The sequence below is a fragment of the Protopterus annectens genome, chromosome 6.part0 (assembly GCF_019279795.1).
Source record: "Protopterus annectens isolate FY-2018-M chromosome 6.part0, PAN1.0, whole genome shotgun sequence".
Taxonomy (NCBI): domain Eukaryota; kingdom Metazoa; phylum Chordata; order Ceratodontiformes; family Protopteridae; genus Protopterus; species Protopterus annectens.
In genome coordinates this window covers 1,178,585,524-1,178,602,438 of record NC_056737.1, presented here as the reverse complement: position 1 = coordinate 1,178,602,438, position 16,915 = coordinate 1,178,585,524, and the positions used below count along the sequence as shown (strand labels likewise).

The 16,915-nt window shown below is 45.8% G+C and overlaps 1 protein-coding gene across 1 annotated transcript in view; it reads left to right on the top strand.

Moving 5' to 3' along the window:
• LOC122804745 (ciliogenesis associated TTC17 interacting protein) overlaps positions 1-16,915 on the top strand; it is a 2,188,718-nt gene that overhangs the window by 999,214 nt on the left and 1,172,589 nt on the right. Inside the window, exon 8 of the mRNA XM_044074809.1 lies at positions 14,805-14,881. Coding sequence (XP_043930744.1) covers positions 14,805-14,881 — 77 coding nt within the window. The remainder of the gene's footprint in view (positions 1-14,804; positions 14,882-16,915) is intronic.

Sequence of the window (16,915 nt, the reverse complement as noted above, 5' to 3'; positions counted from 1 at the left end):
AGACTTTCCCAGTCATCAAATGTCAATAAATAAATATTGGAAAGGGGTGAACTCTGCAGCCATTCTGGGGGCAGCACCTTAATGCGGTCCTCTGTACGTTAATGCGGTCCTCTGTACATACTTTTACAAAGCATTATAACTGGATTCCCTTTCTTGGTTCATAGGTTCATAGGTAGATACTAGGCTATCTGCCCTAGGGCATTTATAAGCCTAGCCAGAGTGTATTTGGCTTCCACCTCCCTATTAGATTAGCCTACTGTGCCTCTGTAAAGTAAGTCACAGAAGGTACTCTTTTAAGATTAGTTTACTGTGCCTCTGTCTAGCAGGGTCACAGAAGAGATCCCAGGGGTGAATTTGCGATTTCCCATCCACACGTCCAGATTTCGCTTGAAGAGGGTCAGCGAGGGGCTATGTCTAACATGAATTGGGATTCTGTTCCAGAGTGAGGGGAGCCTCTGGGAAATTAATCTGTCCCTCCAGCATGTCCTATTTATTTTTGTGCTGAGGTTTAGGTCCCTGGAGCATGTAGCTCTAAGGGACTTGGATTTTTTGAGGTGGAGCATGTCCATTAATTCTGGGTTTGACATGGCTTTGTACATCAGGCATAGATTGCCTCTGAGTAGGCGGTAAGCAACTGAGTAGAGCTGGAGTTTCTTTAATCGAGCTGCATAGGACATCTGTTTGTAGCCCATGATCCTCTTGGTGAGGTACTTTTGGGGTCTCTCCAGTTGCTGCAGGTGTCGGGTAAGGTACATCCCAAAGGGGCATTGTATTCAATTATGGGCCTGATGAGTGACGAGTAGAGGGTCACAATGACCTCTCTTGATCTAGATGCGAACCCTTTCGTGATAAGGTGGGCTATATAGAAGGTCTTTCTAACCACTTTGGCAACGTGATTATCAAAGGAGAGATTACTATCTACGTTGGTCCCCAAATCTCTAATTACTTCTTCCGTACTTAATGGATTACCACCTATGTGGTAATTTGTGGGCACCTTGTTTTTCCCAAAGGGGATGACTATGCACTTTTTAGCATTTAGCTTGAGGCCGTAGCTCTGGCACCAAGCATCTGTCTCTGTGAGACCCTTTAGGAGGATGCTTGTGTCAGCTGGAGATTTGATTATGGCCCCCAGTTTGCAGTCATCTGCGAACTTTGTCAGCCATAATCCCCCCGTGTTAGCTTGAACCTCAGAGAAGTATATACCGAACAAGAGAGGTCCCAGAACTGAGCCCTGTGGGACGCCACTTGCAACTGGTTTGGATTCGGACATGGCACCTGCGATTCTGACCATGTGGGTTCTATCTCTGAGCCAGTTTGCAACCCATCTTTTGATATAGGGGTTGATATTTAACCTAGTAAGCTTATTTATGATGCCCGAGTGGGGTATTGTGTCGAAGGCTTTTGCGAGGTCCAGGTAGGCTGTGTGGACTACCTTGGCCTCATCTATGGCTTTGGTAACTGTTTCAAAGAAATCAACTAGGTTTAAGAGGCAAGATCTGCCCTTAACAAAGCCGAATTGGGTAGGGTCCAGTGTCTGGAGGCTCCCAATGTCTTTGTTTATGAGTTCCATGATAATACGCTCCATAACTTTACAGACCAGACTAGTCAGGCTTATGGGGTGGTAGTTTCCAGGGTCTATTGTGGCACCACCTTTGTGGAGTGGGACCACTGTAGCTGTATGCCATTCTTTGGGTACATATCCTGTAGTAAAGCTAAGTTTGAACAGTGACTTAATGTGAGGGTTCAGTTCTTCTTGGAGCTCGTGTAAGACACAGCCTGGGACACCGTCCGGTCCCATAGATGCTGTGTTTTTTGCTTTGTAGAGGGCAGCTTTCACCTGTGCATCTGTGACGTCAGGGAGGTTACATTCAGTTGGGATAGGCATTTGCTCCTTTGGGGGGGAAGGGGAGAAGTTTGCGCTGAATCTGTCTGCCAGGATGTTGGCTATGTCTGTAGGTTCGGTATATTTTGTACCATTATGCAACAATTCAGAGCATATCTGGGAGTTTCCGCCCATGTTCCTGACATAACTAAAGAAAGCCTTGTGATTATCTTTAGTGTCTAGGGCAATTTTTCTTTCAAAACTGGCCTTTGATGATTTTATGAGGGATCGAAGTTTCTTGCTAATACTGATCAGAGATGCCTTCCCTTTTTGGGATTTTGCTCTGTCATGTAGTAGCTTCCTCCTTCTGTTGTATAGCTTATTTATGGCTGGGGTCCACCAGACCGGTCTCCTGTTTTTGGAGGAGTGAGTCTTGGTTTTATTTGGGATAGCACGATCCATGCATTCCTGCAGGTGCTCATAGAATGCATTTGTAAAGGATTCTGCAGATTGGGCTGTATTATCCTCTGGCCCAGGGGCTTTGAAGGATTCCACCTCAGTCTTGAGAAGTGCAAAGTTGGCTTTTGAGAAATTCTTTACAGTGATTTCCTTGGCTGGGAGTGGGGACGGGATATGGATGTCCAGGGAAATGTGTTTATGGTCTGATCTTACCAATGAGGGGTTTACCTCTGGTGTGGAACATAAGAGTCCCCATGTTGGTGATGACCAGGTCCAATATGTTGTTCCCTCTTGTGGGAGTGGTGACCAGTTGTTCCATTGCGTTAGAGTTTATAAATTCAAGGAACCGTTGGGCGAGGGTGTTTGGGCTTGAGTAGTTTTCCCAGTCAATGTTTGGGTAATTGAAGTCACCCAATAACATAGTGTTTGGAGAGACCTTCATATTCTCCAGTGTTCTCAGGAATGCCAAGTGGGGTTCCTGTAATAGGGAGGGTGTTCTGTAGCAGGCTACACACTGAAAGGCAGTTTTGCCCGCTGTTAGCTGCACATGGATGGTTTCCGATGCTTCGTGCAGTGCCACTAACCTGGAGGTGTAGGTATCTTTGATGAATATAGATACTCCCCCTCCTTTTGTGCTTCGGTCCAGGTTTTAGGGCCGAAACGCATGATATGAGTTATAACCTGGCAGTGCTGGGGTGCTCTCAGGAGCCTTGAACCAGGTTTCTGTTACTGCACAGACATCGATTTTCTCCATACTGAGGAGAGCCTCAAGTGTGTGCATCTTGAGGTTTAGACTTCTGGCATTGAGTAGCACTACCTTTAGATGTTAAGTTGTCAATCTCGCCTTCATTCTTGCTGGATGGGTTTGGAGCCGATCCTCGGCTCCGACTCGGCACTTGCTAAGCTCGAGAGCTAATTTTATCAGCTCGAGGCAACCCTATATACCATGATGCAAGGCGGAGACTACCCAGATCTCGTTTGCCGCTTCGCTAACGAGGTGCCTCTTTTACCAGCTCTAGGTAAGTTTTTCTTATAATAAGACTTTTAGTCTCATCCCTTTTATTTTTCATAACCTTAGTAGTTTTGTGAACTTTAACGTTTATTTTAACTCTATTCCCGTTAGTGTTCCCTTTTTTTCGGGTTATTTATCCCCTTCCCTAGGTTAGGACTTAGGCCTTTCCTTTTCCTAAAATTTTTCCTGTCAGGGATTTTTGTGTCTGTTTGAGTGTTGTATCCCTGTTAAGTTTAGATTTTTGGATTGGGTGTTTTGTGTGTGTGTGTGTGTGTTTGTGTTTTTTTCCTGTCAACTTGTGTTCCCTCGACACAGCTATGTCGAAGGACACAAAGGTCTCAGGCTTCAAGAAGTGTGACTCGTGCTGTCAGAAGATGTCTCTGACAGACGGTCACACTTCTTGTGTTTACTGCCTGGGACCTCTGCACCTGCAGGACTCTTGTGCTGTCATGCCTTCAGCCCAAGAGTCCTGCAGGAGCACAGAAATAAGTTAATATTGAGGGGCTTATTAAAGCCTGAGAGCTCCCCGACTAAGTCGGCTCCAGGGAAGCCCTCGAAACCTGTTAAGCCTTCGGCTGCAAGTCCCAAGCCGTCGGCTACTGGTTCAACTTCTTTAGTGTCGAGATCGGCTCTGGCCGGAGCCGATCCTTCCATGCTAGAAGTCACAGTATCGGCTCCATCCGGCGCCGATATTGCCAGATCTGGACATTCAGTGTTGGCTCCGGCTGGAGCCGACATATCCTCGGCTCCTTCGGCTCCACCTATCTCTAAAAAGAGATCTCGATCCCCCTCATTGGAATCTATACGTTCAGCTCCGAGATCACCCTTGCTGTCAGAGCAGAGCCATCTGAGCCGTTCTTCTTGGTCGTCCAGGCTGTCTGATCACGACCTCGAGAGAGTGGTGAGTAGACTATTAAAGTCTCAGGCATTGGCCCAAATGCTCCATAGCCCGTCTCAACAGACGGTAGCTATTTCACATCCACCTAACATTCCTCCTTTGACTCTCTTACAGAGCTCGGAGCCGGAGCTCCTCGGAGCCGTGACTGTTGTAGCTTTGGAGCCGATACCACCCCTTTCGGCTCCATCGTCCTCTGCTCCGATTTCCTCCTTGAGGCCTTCATTGGAGGGATCCGGGCATCTGGTCTCTCTCGTCGGCTCCGAGGGGGCGAGTGGCATCGGACCCTTGTCCGACCCCGTTCTCCCTCTCGGGGCTTCAGCGTTGGTGAGCTCAGCCTCGACATCTGCCTCGGAGCCTTCCCTCTTGGTGAGGCCTGGAGTTCCTTTCTCTTCGGAGCGGGAACCTTCTGGTCTCTCTGATGGGGGAGCCTTCGAGGTGATGAGGAGTGTACTAGCCCCTGGGCGTTGTCAGTGGTCAGTTCCATCAGCTCCTCCCACTACAGTGCCTGCTGACGTCTCTTCCCACTCTCTTGCTCCTGGACTCAGAGATCCAACGCCTCAGGTTTCCCCATTGGGAATATCCTCCTCTTCCGAGGCTTCTCCTGATCCATCAGGTGAACCTCCGCGTAAGAGGACATGTAAGAGGAAACATCTAGACTCCCCCGAGTCTATTACATCTGATACTGACTTGGATGAGTCGGAGGGATCCCCAAGGTCCTCCTCTGAGGATGTCTCTTTCTCAGACATCCTCGAACTCCTTAAGCAGAGGGGGAACTGGCCCTCCCTTAATCCTTCCGAGGACGAGTCAGTATACCTGGAGGCTTTCGGATCTCGACCCTCCACCTCTTGGGTGTCTCCGCCTTTCGACCCTCTTATGGATGTAGTGGCTTGGAAGGCGTGGATGGCCCCGGATTCGGTGGAACCTATTCCTAGGAGGCCTTCTAAATTTATTACAGCCCCACCAGATAGGCAGTATTTGACAAAAGGTGTCCCGGTTGATGCCATGGCGGTGGCTGCAGCCACCAAGAAGGAACTAGATGATCCTTCAGTACCTGTCCATCCTCCTAACAAGGATTCTAGGACTATGGACAGGTACGGCAAGCAGATTTTTAATTCAGCGACCTTTGCCATGCGATCGCTGAACTACTTGTGTCACTTCACCCGCCTTCAAAGAGATGTTCTTAAAGAGTTGGGAGAAGTTTTACAGGATCCGTCAGCTGCTGGGTCTCAGGATAAGATTAGCTCACAGCTAGGAATCCTTAACTCCATCGTTAACTCCTCCATGCGGCTCATTTCTTATGCAGCCGATGGAGCGAGTAGGGCCACAGGCACAGGAGTGGCTTTAAGGCGTCAGTCCTGGATGCGGCTTTGTAATTTTGCAGACCCCTTCAAGGCGTCCTTCACAAACTCCCCTTTTGATGGTTCGACCTTGTTCGGACCCCAAGTGAAAGACACTTTGACTAGATGCGAACAAGATGGCAAGACTCTTTCTGCCGTAGGAGTCCGTTTCTCCACCCCTTCAAGACCTTACCCAAAAGGTCAGAAGGGAGGGAAAATGTGGTTCCGCAAATCTCAAGGAGTCACGCCTGATGCACGAGGTCAGTTTACCCCCAGAGGCAGAGGGGGTAACAACAACAGACTCCGCCCTAGGGGCAGAGGGGGTCCGCAGAATCAGGGTAGCAGAGAGCCTCTTTCTGCCAAACCCTTCCAGCATCCCTGAGATGTTGCCCGATTGTCCACCTTCGGAGGCAGTCGGGGGAAGATTATCGCTGTACCCAATAGCCTGGCTTTCCCTTTCTCAAGACAAATGGGTACAGTCAATTATATCCGAGGGTTACAAAATTCCCTTTATTCAAACCCCAATTCAGCAAAAGGGAACCCTTCCAGACGTTCCACCCGGTCTAAGGGAACTAGCAGTACCAGAGATATCCAGACTGCTAGCAAAAAGAGCCATCCAGCCAGTCCCAGCAGACCAAATAGGATCCGGAATCTACTCAAGGTTCTTTTTAGTTCCAAAAAAGACAGGGGACTGGAGACCAATATTAGATCTGAGCAAACTAAACAAGTTTGTAAAGAAAACAAGATTCCGGATGGTCACGCTTCACTCCATTCTACCCTTTCTGGGCAAGGACAATTGGATGTGCTCGGTAGATCTTCAGGATGCGTACTATCACATAAAAATTCACAGGCACTCCAGAAGATTTCTCCGCTTTCGGCTGGGGACCAGTCACTTCCAATTAAGGGCCCTGCCCTTTGGACTCACTACAGCCCCCAGAGTGTTCACCAAATGTATGGCAGCGGTTACACTCACCTGAGACGTCAAGGATTCCAGGTGTTTCCATATCTAGACGACTGGCTCCTCACTGCCACCACCAGGCATCAACTTCTCCAGGCCAGAGATTACACCATTCACATTTGCAGAGGGCTAGGGATTTCTATAAATTTCGAAAAATCTGCCTTGTCGCCTTGTCAATCTATTACTTTTATAGGTGCAAAATTGGACACCGTATAACTTTCAGCAAAGTTAACAGACCAAAGGATCTTGGACATTCAAAGTCACATCCAGGTGATTCTTCTCAGCTACAAAATTCAGGCCAGATTTGCTCTGAAAGTATTGGGTCTTATGGCGGCTGCCATAACACTTCTTCCCTTCGCCCGTTTTTACATGCGTCTTCTACAATGGATGCTATTCGCCCAATGGTCCTTTCAACAACTACCCATGCGTCACAGGATCATAATCACTCCAACTTGCAAAAGGCATCTGACCTGGTGGATATCATCCCCTCAAGTCCATCAGGGCAGACCTTTTGTTCCTCCTGCCCCGGTCGCCACGGTTACATCGGACGCCTCCCTGATCGGTTGGGGGAGGCATTATCAGGGCAGGATGGTCCATGGCACTTGGCAACCTTACGAATACCATCTGCACATAAATGTCCTAGAGATGAGAGCAGTACTTTTAACGTTGCAAGCCCTCAACGACTCTCTTCCCCTGGGAACTATTGCAGTCCAAACGGACAATATGCCCGTAGTGTGGTATATCAACAAACAGGGCGGAACCAAGTCCTATCCACTGTGTCGAGAGGCTCTCAGACTTTGGCAATGGGCAATCTCTTCTCAGCGGTTTCTGATAGCAACGCATATCCCCGGGAAATCCAACATCATAGCAGACAGGTTGAGCAGAGTTATTCTCATGCCTCACGAGTGGTCTCTCAAACAATCAGTGACGGAAGAGATTTTTCAGGAGTGGGGCCTTCCTTGCTGCAACCTTTCTGCTACACCTCAAAACAGCAAATGCCCAGACTTCTTCTCTCTCTTCCCCCTTCCAGGCCATCCCCCCAGAGACGCTCTAACCCAGGATTGGCCCCGGGGACTTCTTTATGCCTTTCCCCCCTTTCCGCTGATACCTCAAGTAATTCAGAAAGCAACCGCCTTGAGAGCCAAGTTGATTCTCATTGGCCCATATTGGCCTCGACAGATATGGTTTCCGTTCCTACATCGTTATCTCTTGGTACAGCCATGGCATCTGGACCCGGTTCCAGATCTTCTGACCCACCATTCGGGGCAGCTGCACCAATCCATACCTTCTCTCAACCTCACTGCTTGGTTGCTCCACTTCCATCCTTAGCCAGGCTTCCTATGATTTCTAATCCCGTCCGGGATATCATAGTAGCTTCCCTAAAATCTTCTACCAGAAGGATTTACACTAGTAAATGGCAACGTTTCTCCTTCTGGGCAAAAGCTAGGAACATAGACCCCTATACTGCTCCGATTCATTCGGTCTTGGACTTCCTAGCTGAGATTTTTCATTCAGGATCCTCTTCCTCCACAGTAAAAGTTCAGCTGGCAGCCATTTCGAATTTTCATATAGGCCTTTTGGACCACAACATTATGTCACATAAATTTTGCAAGGCATTCCTTCGAGGTATCTTTTTACTTAAACCTCCGATTAGAGATCCCCCACCACAGTGGGATCTAAATTTAATTTTAACATCCTTGATTCTCCCCCCTTTCGAATCTGCGGCTGCCTGTTCATTGAAATTTCTTTCTTGGAAGACACTCTTTCTAGTCGCCATTACTTCTGCCAGGAGAGTATCTGAGCTTCATGCTCTCTGCATTCATCCTCCCTACTTAATTTTCCACAAAGACAGGGTATCTCTAAGGACTAATCCGTCTTTCTTACCCAAAGTGGCATCGCAGATGAACCTAAATCAATCCATTGATCTTCCAGTGTTTTTCCCAAATTATTCTGATAGTGCGGAACAAAAATTACATTGTCTTGATGTTCACCGCCAGCTCAGATATTATCTAGACAAACCTAAACATTTTAGGAAATCTGATCAACTGTTTCTATCCTATGCAGAGAACAGGAAAGGCCTTCCAGTTTCCAAGGTGACTTTATCTAGATGACTGTCTTCTGTGATTACTTACATTTATCAGCTCAGAGGCAAGGAGTTGATTTCTAGGCCAAAAGCCCATTCTACCAGAGCTCTAGCTACATCTACAGCTTTTCAGGCTAGACTTCCAATAGACACTATTTGTGCAGCAGCCACATGGGCCTCTCCTCATACCTTTGTTTCACATTACAAATTAGACTTGGCCTCCAGAGACAGAGCGAATTTTGGTTCCACTGTTCTCAAGAGTCTGTTCCATTGAGCCACCCAGGATAAAGGTGCTAGGGACGCGGTCCCATCCAGCAAGAATGAAGGCGAGATTGACAACTTAACATTAAGAAGTTATATAACTACCATAACGTTCCATGTTAGTTGTCTTCTCTCGCCTTCTTTCTTGCGTCCCGCCCTCCATCCCCCTAGCCTGGTCAGACCGAGAAGATTATGCCTCTTCTATTAAGAGACTTTGTCCTTTTTTCTAGCTAATCAGCTTCTAGTGTCACTAGACTAGGTTGATCCTTTTCAGAGGATTATGATGATTATGATCGTCATTTTTAGTATTGTTACTTTTGTCATTGTTAGTATTGTTACTTTTGTCATTTTTAGTATTGTTACTTTTGTCATTGTTAGTATTGTTACTTTTCTTCCTCCTTTACAGTTGGAAGAATATATTCCTAATTTCCTTAGCTACCAAACGAGATCTGGGTAGTCTCCGCCTTGCATCATGGGATATAGGGTTGCCTCGAGCTGGTAAAATTAGCTCTCGAGCTTAGCAAGTGCCGAGTCGGAGCCGAGGATCGGCTCCGAACCCATCCAGCAAGAAAGAAGGCGAGAGAAGACAATTAACATGGAACGTTGTGGTAGGTACATAACTTCTTATTTTTTATCCTTGGGTTGTCTATAGAGGTGGGTTTGTCCTTTGAGCCTTGCCTAAAAAAGGCACTATGGGGGTGGCAAGAGCCTTGGCCAGTATACGAAAGCCTAAGGGTGACAGGTGCAAGCCGTCCCTAGCGAAGCAACGTGGCTTGTCGAGCATGTCATCCCAGGCTGACAGACACTGGATCCCCTTTGAATGACACTAATACTTTAGCCAATTGTTGAAACTGATCATTTTGTCTTTATACTGTGGCATCATTCTTGGTGAGGCACGATGCTACTTAAGATCAGGGTCATACCAGCCTGGGCTACATGGTCAGAGAGCTCCTCTATGTCTCTTTTCATGTAGTTCAGGGAGGTACATCTCAGGTCATTCACAGCAGCATGGACAATGACGGAGTCATACTTGTACTTGCTTTGGAGTGACCTGAGTGCTTGCATTATGTGGCGGATCCTGGCAACCAACAGGCAGCTTACAGTGACCTCCTTGTTCAGTCTGGTGAGCGGGACGTCAGTGTGCCGGACAATAGAGTCCCCTATAACAAATGTATTTGGTGTGTTGTTTGGCCTTAAGGGCTGTGACTGTGAGACCCACTGATTTTGTGAGATATGTGATTTGTGGGTATTGTTGAGGGGTGGCTGTTGCTTGGATATCTGCTTAGGAGGTCTTTGCTGTTTAGGCAGATTTGTATTTAGAGCCTCCAAGTATGTTTTTGTGTGTCCAGGACTGGCTTTGCTAGAACCATTGTCCAGGGGCTCATGGATTCTTATCCTTCCGCCTCCTGTTCTCCAAGGGTTCATGGATCCTTATCCTTCCACCTCCCATTCTCCAGGGGCTCGTGGAGCCTTATCCTTCCACCTCCCATTCTCCAGGGGCTCGTTGATCCTTATCCTTCTGCCTCCCATTCTCCAGGGGCTCGTGGATCCTTATCCTTCCACCTCCCGTTCTCCAGTGGCTCGTGGATCCTTATCCTTCCACCTCCCATTCTCCAGGGGCTCGTGGATCCTTATCCTTCCACCTCCCGTTCTCCAGGGGCTTGTGGATCCTTATCCTTCCACCTCCCGTTCTCCAGGGGCTTGTCGATCCTTATCCTTCTGCCTCCCATTCTCCAGGGGCTCGTGGATCCTTATCCTTCCACCTCCCGTTCTCCAGGGGCTCATGGATCCTTATCATTCCACGTCCCGTTCTCCAGGGGCTCGTGGATCCTTATCCTTCCACCTCCCGTTCCCCAGGGGCTCGTGGATCGTTATCCTTCCACCTCCCATTCGCCAGGGGCTCAGTGATCTTTATCCTTCTGCCTCCCGTTCTCCAGGGGCTCATGGATCCTTATCCTTCCACCTCCCGTTCTCCAGGGGCTCATGGATCCTTATCCTTCCACCTCCTGTTTTCCAGGGGCTTGTGGATCCTTATCCTTCCACCTCCCGTTCTCCAGGGGCTCGTGGATCCTTATCCTTCTGCCTCCCGTTCTCCAGGGGCTCTGAATCCTTATCCTTCCACCTCCCATTCTCCAGGGACTTGTGGATCCTTATCCTTCCACCTCCCATTCTCCAGGGGCTCGTGGATCCTTATCCTTCCACCTCCCGTTCTCCAGGGGCTCGTCGATCCTTATCCTTCCGCCTCCCGTTCTCCAGGGGCTCGTCGATCCTTATCCTTCCACCTCCAGTTCTCATGGATCCTTATCCTTCCACCTCCCGTTCTCCAGGGGCTCATGGATCCTTATCCTTCCACCTCCCGTTCTACAGGGGCTCGTCGATCCTTATCCCTCCGCCTCCTGTTCTCCAGGGGCTCGTCGATCCTTATCCTTCCACCTCTGAAGTTTTGGAATCAGCTCATATAACCAAAAGGCTAAATGATTAAGACAGTACACTTGTATAATTTGCACTTACCATAAAAGTAGCTGTTTGAATTCCTCACTGTTACAGTAGCCCCCCCCCCCAATCTCACTATGTCTGTATAAAGTTAGTTGTTGAGATATAATGTTATTTGTTAACTGTTTAAATATTTCAGAGGTTCAGAATGGATACACTCTGTATGGACAAGAAAGTTGTGAAGTTGTCTTCATTCTGTCTGTTGATTTCCCTCCATGGGGCTGAGCAGAGTGAAGGTATGGGAGTGAGCTATAGCTTTATGAAAATGGACAGTTATGTCCTAGACAGGATACAACTCATATAGCCAAAAGGCTACAGCAGCAGTGAGAAATTCAAATATCTACTGTTATGGCAAATGCAGCTTGTACAACTGTACTTTATTAGCCATTCAGGTAGGATAGACCTACACTGAGTGATGTAAGAGGAAATAGCTATTCTTGATGATGGGGAAGACGCAGACACAAGTGTTAGCCCCTTCAAAACATTATGTCATACACAGTAATATTTCTGAGTTTTGCATGACTTGTGGGTTGTTGAAAATAAACCTGCTATACTCTTTAATTCTTTTGCTTTATTCATTGCATTTAAGAATGAATTACTTCATTAATAGGCCTGGATTGTGCAATATAGACTAAACATGTTGCATTTTGATATTTTACTTGTTCAATACCTTCTTTATAGCCTGCAGCAACTACAAAGGGTAGACATTTGTCACTTCCTACAGTCTGCATTATTTGTAGTGATAAAAATAACAGTATATGTTAACCAGGGAGGCCCACTGGATTCACTGTCCCTTTTCAGGGATTACCTGGGAGCAGTGTCTGGTTAAGTTTCTTTTCTGAGAGTTAAGTAATAGGTAAAGGAAAGTAACAATTTGAAATGCTGGGGAAAAAGAAGTTTAAAGGAGGTCAGTGTTTGAGATTTGCAATTTTCTTGCACTTCTAATCTTTTGTATTGTGTTAGCACTTGGCATATGGAGTGCCAACATTTCAATAGTGAATCCAGAAAGAAGCTGTGGGAATCAAAGCCAGGACAGCTGCAGCAATACATCATATTAGGCTTGTGCCTTAAACTGTCAAACCGTCTTATATTCATCATCCATTATGTAGTCATTTTTGAGTATTAGTGTGATACGGTATCCTCTACAAGATGAGATTATAAAGGATTTCTCCATTTAGTTAAAAACTGTCACTCTGCTTTGCAGGTAGCATAGAGGACCAAAGCTCCAAATTGTTAATGTGATGCTTCCTGTGACAAAGGTCCAGGGTTTGAATCTTTCCACCATCATTTACTTGCTGTATCAGCTGTATCAGCTTTGGGACACTTAGGAATCTGGGCTAGGCTTCTTAAAGGTCTCCTGGACTGCATGCCTTCTAACTTACTATGTACCTGTGATTTATTTTGCCAGCCATTCCCTATTGCATAGCTGATCCAATTCAGGAAATGAAATGGCAATATCATCAGCATACCGATTTTTTATGCAGTACAAACTATTTATTCTTCAAGGCACCTGGCACTGCATTTGTAGATGAAGCAGTGATGCAGAGTTGCTTGCCAACAGCAATAGTGTACTTATTCACATGACTTTTACAGCTGCACAGGGTGTACATTTTGACTTAGTATATGTTATTAGATAGTTAATATTTCTTATGTTGTCATCATAAATACTCTTTTATTTAAACTGTGTTATACATGGCCGAGTCTTATGGTTTAATCGCAATGATCTTCTTACAGTTTCATGTAGGTTCTCCAGTTCTACCAAGAAAATGCATGTGATTTATTTATTCATAACAGTAAGCAGTGTACTCAGTCAACAAAGTGGCTATAACTGCGGGGGGGTGGAGAACTATCTGTGTATGAAAGTACTGTATGCTCTTATCATCTAGTAATTTTTAAACAGTCTTTACTCTGGCTTTGCAAGATTAGAGTGCATGTGTTGCATGTGTATATGAAATAAGCTAGAACACATTATTATTATGGCCCCAGTGTGTTTGAGTGGCACAAATTCAAAATATGTTACATTGGTCATTATTGTTGTTATTTTTTAACACAGACATCTGAGAAGGATGTGGTTAACAAAATAGTTGTAATTGCTAGTTTTGGGGGATGCTTGTAGTTAAAAGTGACTGACCCTGTTGAGTTGATAAGGTTTAAAAGTCATTAGCTTGTCTTTGCAGGACAAGTGCTGATTTGTGTAAATCAAATTGGAATACTTTACTGTGACCATTTTTATCCCAGTCAGATATGTGATGTGTACACAATCAATAAAGTTGCCATAACTTATGAGTACGGATATTGGTGGATTATAATGACAGCAGTTTGAGTGGCTTTTAATGGTTGAAATATTCAAAACTACAAATTAAAAGCACACTTTGGCAAATGCTGCAGTTTTAAGCAAGAAATTTAGTTTAAAACAATCTAGAAAGAAAATCCAGTATGCATGGTGAAAAAAATATGTGCGGGGTGGGCTCCTGGTTTGAAAACAGATCGAGGCCTGAGATGCATTTAATCTGACACTGTTAGGATTTCATGCATTTAATCTGACACCATTAGGATTTCATGCATTTAATCTGACACCGTTAGGATTTCATGCATTTAATCTGACACCGTTAGGATTTCATACATTTAATCTGACACTGTTAGGATTTCATGCATTTAATGTGACACCATTAGGATTTCATGCATTTAATGTGACACCATTAGGATTTCATGCATTTAATCTGACACCGTTAGGATTTCATGCATTTAATCTGACACCGTTAGGATTTCATGCATTTAATCTGACACTGTTAGGATTTCATGCATTTAATGTGACACTGTTAGGATTTCATGCATTTAATTTCATGCATTTAATCTGACACCGTTAGGATTTCATGCATTTAATCTGACACCGTTAGGATTTCATGCATTTAATCTGACACCGTTAGGATTTCATGCATTTAATCTGACACCATTAGGATTTCATGCATTTAATCTGACACTGTTAGGATTTCATGCATTTAATCTGACATGGTTAGGATTTCAGATTCTTCACTCTTATCACCACATTCCGTTGTCTCATCTCTTGCATCACTCTCAGCTGCACACTCTCCATACTGACAACTGAGCAGCTTGTCTCAACCTCCATCCTAACAAATTGGAGACGTGCACACAGCATGTAGAGGAAGTGCACCACTGTCCTGGCCAAATTTCCCATAATAGTATACGTATCACCTTTGGTCTCCTCTGAAAAGAGGCTACTAGTCTGGTGGGACTAACACAGTCCAAGGATAGATAAATAAAATATGATCTGTAGAAGTGTATGTGGATAGATACTCATGCAAAATGATGTACGTAGGCGAATGAAGCTGTGGTTACTGAATGTATGTGCTACGTTTTATTTTGTGCTTTATGTCATGTAGCATGAATGCTGCTTAACTGTTGACTTGCACGTTTTGAGATACTTGTCAGTTGTGTGTTACTTTACTTTGTGCTTTTTCAGGCATCTGGCCAGTCGCATTCAAGTTGGCTCTACTGTGACAATGAGTCTTCTCGCCATGCCAGCTCTTGTTGAGAAAGGTAGGAGAAACCACAGCATCACTACTGGAAGATTACTGAGTTTTTCACTGCTATGTGCTTATAGACTGACCTTTATTTTATATTTATTTTACATGTGTTTATGAGGGTAATGCACTCATCTCAGTGGACCATTTTTAGCCACAGCCCAGTGAGTATATCACAGTGTAAGACAGAGAGACAGTTATATACAATGCAATAAAGATGTCTAGATGTATTTAAACGTTTACACATAAGATACTGAGATTCAAGTTATAAACCAGATATATACAAGAGCAAGTAATACATACATAGTTCAATGAATTAACGCCACTTTGGGTCCTCTATGATTCTGATCTTTCAAATTAGATTAATTATAAGTGTTAAGAAAAAAAAGGGTAAGGGCTGATGGGACTGAGGTGTGAATAAAGACTCCACAGAGCTGCCAGGATGCTTACTTGAAGGAGAAGTACTGACTACAGATAGGAGAGGTAGTGATATTTAAGTGATTTTTGTGAGATTGGTGGTACCAGCATGAAGCTTGAGTAACTAGGGATTTAACTAGCACAAAGCTTGAGTAACTAGGAATCTAACTATTGTGAAGCTTGAGTAACTAGGGATTTAACTAGCATGAAGATTGACTGACTCAGTGTTTTACTGGCACAAAGTTCAAGTGACTAGGTGTTTCACTGGCATGAAGCTCGAGTGACTAGGTGTTTCACTGGCATGAAGCTCGAGTGACCAGGGGTTTCACTGGCATGAAGCTCGAGTGACCAGGGGTTTCACTGGCATGAAGCTCGAGTGACTAGGTGTTTCACTGGCCTGAAGCCCGAGTGACTAGGGGTTTTACTGGCCTGAACCTCGAGTGACTAGGTGTTTCACTGACATGAAGCTCGGGTGACTATGTGTTTCACTGGCATGAAGCTCGAGTGGCTAGCTGTTTCACTGGCATGAAGCTCGAGTGACTAGGGTTTCACTGACATGAAGCTTGGGTGACTAGGGGTTTCACTGGCATGAAGCTCATGTGACTAGGTGTTTCACTGGCATGAAGCTCGAGTGACTAGGTGTTTCACTGGTCTGAAGCTCGAGTGACTAGGGGTTTCACTGGCATGAAGCTCGAGTGACCAGGGGTTTCACTGGCATGAAGCTCGAGTGACCAGGGGTTTCACTGGCATGAAGCTTGAGTGACTAGGTGTTTCACTGGCCTGAAGCCCGAGTGACTAGGGGTTTTACTGGCCTGAACCTCGAGTGACTAGGTGTTTCACTGACATGAAGCTCGGGTGACTATGTGTTTCACTGGCATGAAGCTCGAGTGGCTAGCTGTTTCACTGGCATGAAGCTCGAGTGACTAGGGGTTTCACTGACATGAAGCTCGGGTGACTAGGGGTTTCACTGGCATGAAGCTCGTGTGACTAGGTGTTTCACTGGCATGAAGCTCAAGTGACTAGGTGTTTCACTGGCATGAAGCTCGAGTGACTAGGTGTTTCACTGGCATGAAGCTCGAGTGACCAGGGGTTTCACTGGCATGAAGCTCGAGTGACCAGGGGTTTCACTGGCATGAAGCTCGAGTGACTAGGTTTTTCACTGGCCTGAAGCCCGAGTGACTAGGGGTTTTACTGGCCTGAAGCCTGAGTGACTAGGGGTTTTACTGGCCTGAACCTCGAGTGACTAGGTGTTTCACTGACATGAAGCTCGGGTGACTATGTGTTTCACTGGCATGAAGCTCGAGTGACTAGCTGTTTCACTGGCATGAAGCTCGAGTGACTAGGGGTTTCACTGACATGAAGCTCAGGTGACTAGGGGTTTCACTGGCATGAAGCTCGTGTGACTAGCTGTTTCACTAGCATGAAGCTCGAGTGACTAGGGGTTTCACTGGCCTGAAGCTCAAGTGACTAGGGGTTTCACTGGCATGAAGCTCGAGTGACCAGGGGTTTCACTGGCATGAAGCTCGAGTGACTAGGTGTTTCACTAGCATGAAGCTCGAGTGACTAGGTGTTTCACTGGCATGAAGCTCAAGTGACTAGGTATTTCACTGGCATGAAGCTCGAGTGACTAGGT